This window comes from Suricata suricatta, chromosome 9, assembly GCF_006229205.1.
Source record: "Suricata suricatta isolate VVHF042 chromosome 9, meerkat_22Aug2017_6uvM2_HiC, whole genome shotgun sequence".
NCBI classification, from domain to species: domain Eukaryota; kingdom Metazoa; phylum Chordata; class Mammalia; order Carnivora; family Herpestidae; genus Suricata; species Suricata suricatta.
The window spans coordinates 72573768-72575799 of record NC_043708.1 but is presented as its reverse complement, the minus strand read 5'-3'; the positions used below and the strand labels follow the sequence as shown (position 1 = coordinate 72575799).

General features: G+C 40.6%; 2 protein-coding genes across 2 annotated transcripts in view; one reads left to right on the top strand and one right to left on the bottom strand.

Annotated features, from left to right (window-relative positions):
* LOC115302071 (olfactory receptor 4M1) overlaps positions 1–2032 on the bottom strand; it is a 153304-nt gene that overhangs the window by 137484 nt on the left and 13788 nt on the right. The gene's annotated exons all lie outside the window — the stretch shown is intronic.
* Positions 10–876, top strand: LOC115302254 (olfactory receptor 11G2-like). The gene has a single exon (XM_029952209.1). It carries the CDS (start codon positions 49–51, stop codon positions 874–876), a length of 828 nt encoding a protein of 275 aa, XP_029808069.1. The 5' UTR covers positions 10–48.

The window sequence follows — 2032 nt, the reverse complement described above, 5'->3', positions numbered from 1 at the left end:
CAGCTCCTCTACTTCGGGCTCTTCTCTGTCGTCTACACCCTGACCCTCATGGGGAACGCAGCCATTGTCTGTGCAGTGAGGTGGGACCAGCGTCTTCACACTCCCATGTACATCTTCTTGGGCAACTTCTCTCTCCTGGAAATATGTTACGTCACCACGACCGTCCCTAACATGTTGGCCAACTTCCTGTCCACAAGCAAGTCCATTTCCTTTGTGAACTGCTTTGCACAGTTCTACTTCTTCTTCTCTTTCGGGTGTGATGAGGGCCTCTTCCTTTGCATCATGGCCTTTGACAGGTACCTTGCCATCTGTCGCCCTCTGCATTACCCACGCATCATGACGAAACAGCTGTACACGGGCCTTGCCATCTTTGGCTGGTCATGCGGGTTCATTGTCGTCCTAAACCAAGTTGTTCTCATTGCACACTTACCCTACTGTGGCCCAAATACCATCAACCATTTCATGTGTGATCCTGTCCCATTGATGATGCTGTCCTGTTCTGAAGACACCATGACACTCTTCATTTATTCTACCATCAATGTTATTTTTATGATTGGAACTTTTCTCTTTGTTCTTTGTTCCTATGCTCTGGTGATTGTGGCCGTGCTAAGGATGCCCTCAGCAGCAGGCAAACGCAAGGCTTTCTCCACCTGTGCTTCTCATCTAGCAGTAGTGATCCTGTTTTTTGGCTCTGTTATGGTGATGCATGTTACTCCTGGAATACGACACTCAGTGAAAATGCAGAAAATTGTGACCTTGTTTTATTCTGTGATAACACCCTTCTGTAACCCTCTAATTTATAGCTTCAGGAACAAGGAGATGAAGACTGCTCTGAGGAAAATCTTTGGCATTGAACATGGTAGTCAGAAATTGTAAATCAGAGTCAAATTCCATCACTGAAGTGTAACTTCTTTTAACAAAATATGAGTGATCTATTTCTCTGAAAATTTGCTAGGTTGAATTAAAAAAAACTAATATAATGAAAACCCATTTTGACCTTAAACACTACTCACCACAAAATGCAGTAGTCATATTTAAAAATGTGTTTTAGCAAGTGGTTTCAATTTTGTCTTGAAGTTAATATCGAGTAAAATTTTAGTATCTATGCCCATTGATCCCTCTATATGTAATTCAATTTCTAAAAAAAAAAAAGAAAAAGGTCTATTTTGCATTACTGAGTTGAAACAACTGATACATGTGTAATAGAGAACACAGGTAGCTTTGGGCATTAACACTATAAGCCATTAATTCTCTACTGAGACTTACTGTCTGATTAAGATGCAAATATGAAGGAAGTCAAAGTGCAGTATGTGTCTTTAAAGAAACAGACTAATAGCCTTGGTAGGCTATTTATGATTCTTCAGAGGGCACAATACAAGGATTAGGACTTACAGTGTATTAGCTACATAGAATACAGTAAAAATAAGAGCTGAACATAAAGTCTAGGACATTTTTAGTCAAGTCATAACTCAGCTTAGGGTAAATCTACTTAAATAACAGTTTCTGGTACCATATGTGGTTTAATTTTAGCACTGTGAGACTTATTTTATTTTATTTATAGTTTATTGTCAAGTTGCTTTCCATATAGCACCCAGTGGTCTTCCCCAAAAGTGTCCAGCTCCATGCCCATCACCCCTCTTCCCACTACCCCCTCCCCTTCAGCCCTCAGTTTGTTTTCAGTAACAAGAGCCTCTCATTATTTGCCTCCCTCCCTCCCCTCTTTACCCCTTTCCCCTCCCCATGGTCCTCTGTTAGGTTTCTCCTCTTAGAACTATGAGTGAAAACATATGGTATCTATCCTTCTCTGCCTGACTTTTTTCACTTAGCATGACACCCTCGGTTTCTACACATGTTGCAACAAAAGGCCAGATTTCATTCTTTCTCATTGCCATGTAGTATTCCATTATATAGATAAACCACATCCTCTTGATCCATTCATCATTTGATGAACATTTAGGCTCTTTCCATGATTTGGCTATTGTTCTAAGTGCTGCTTTGAACATTAGGGTACACGTGCCCCTATGCATCAGCA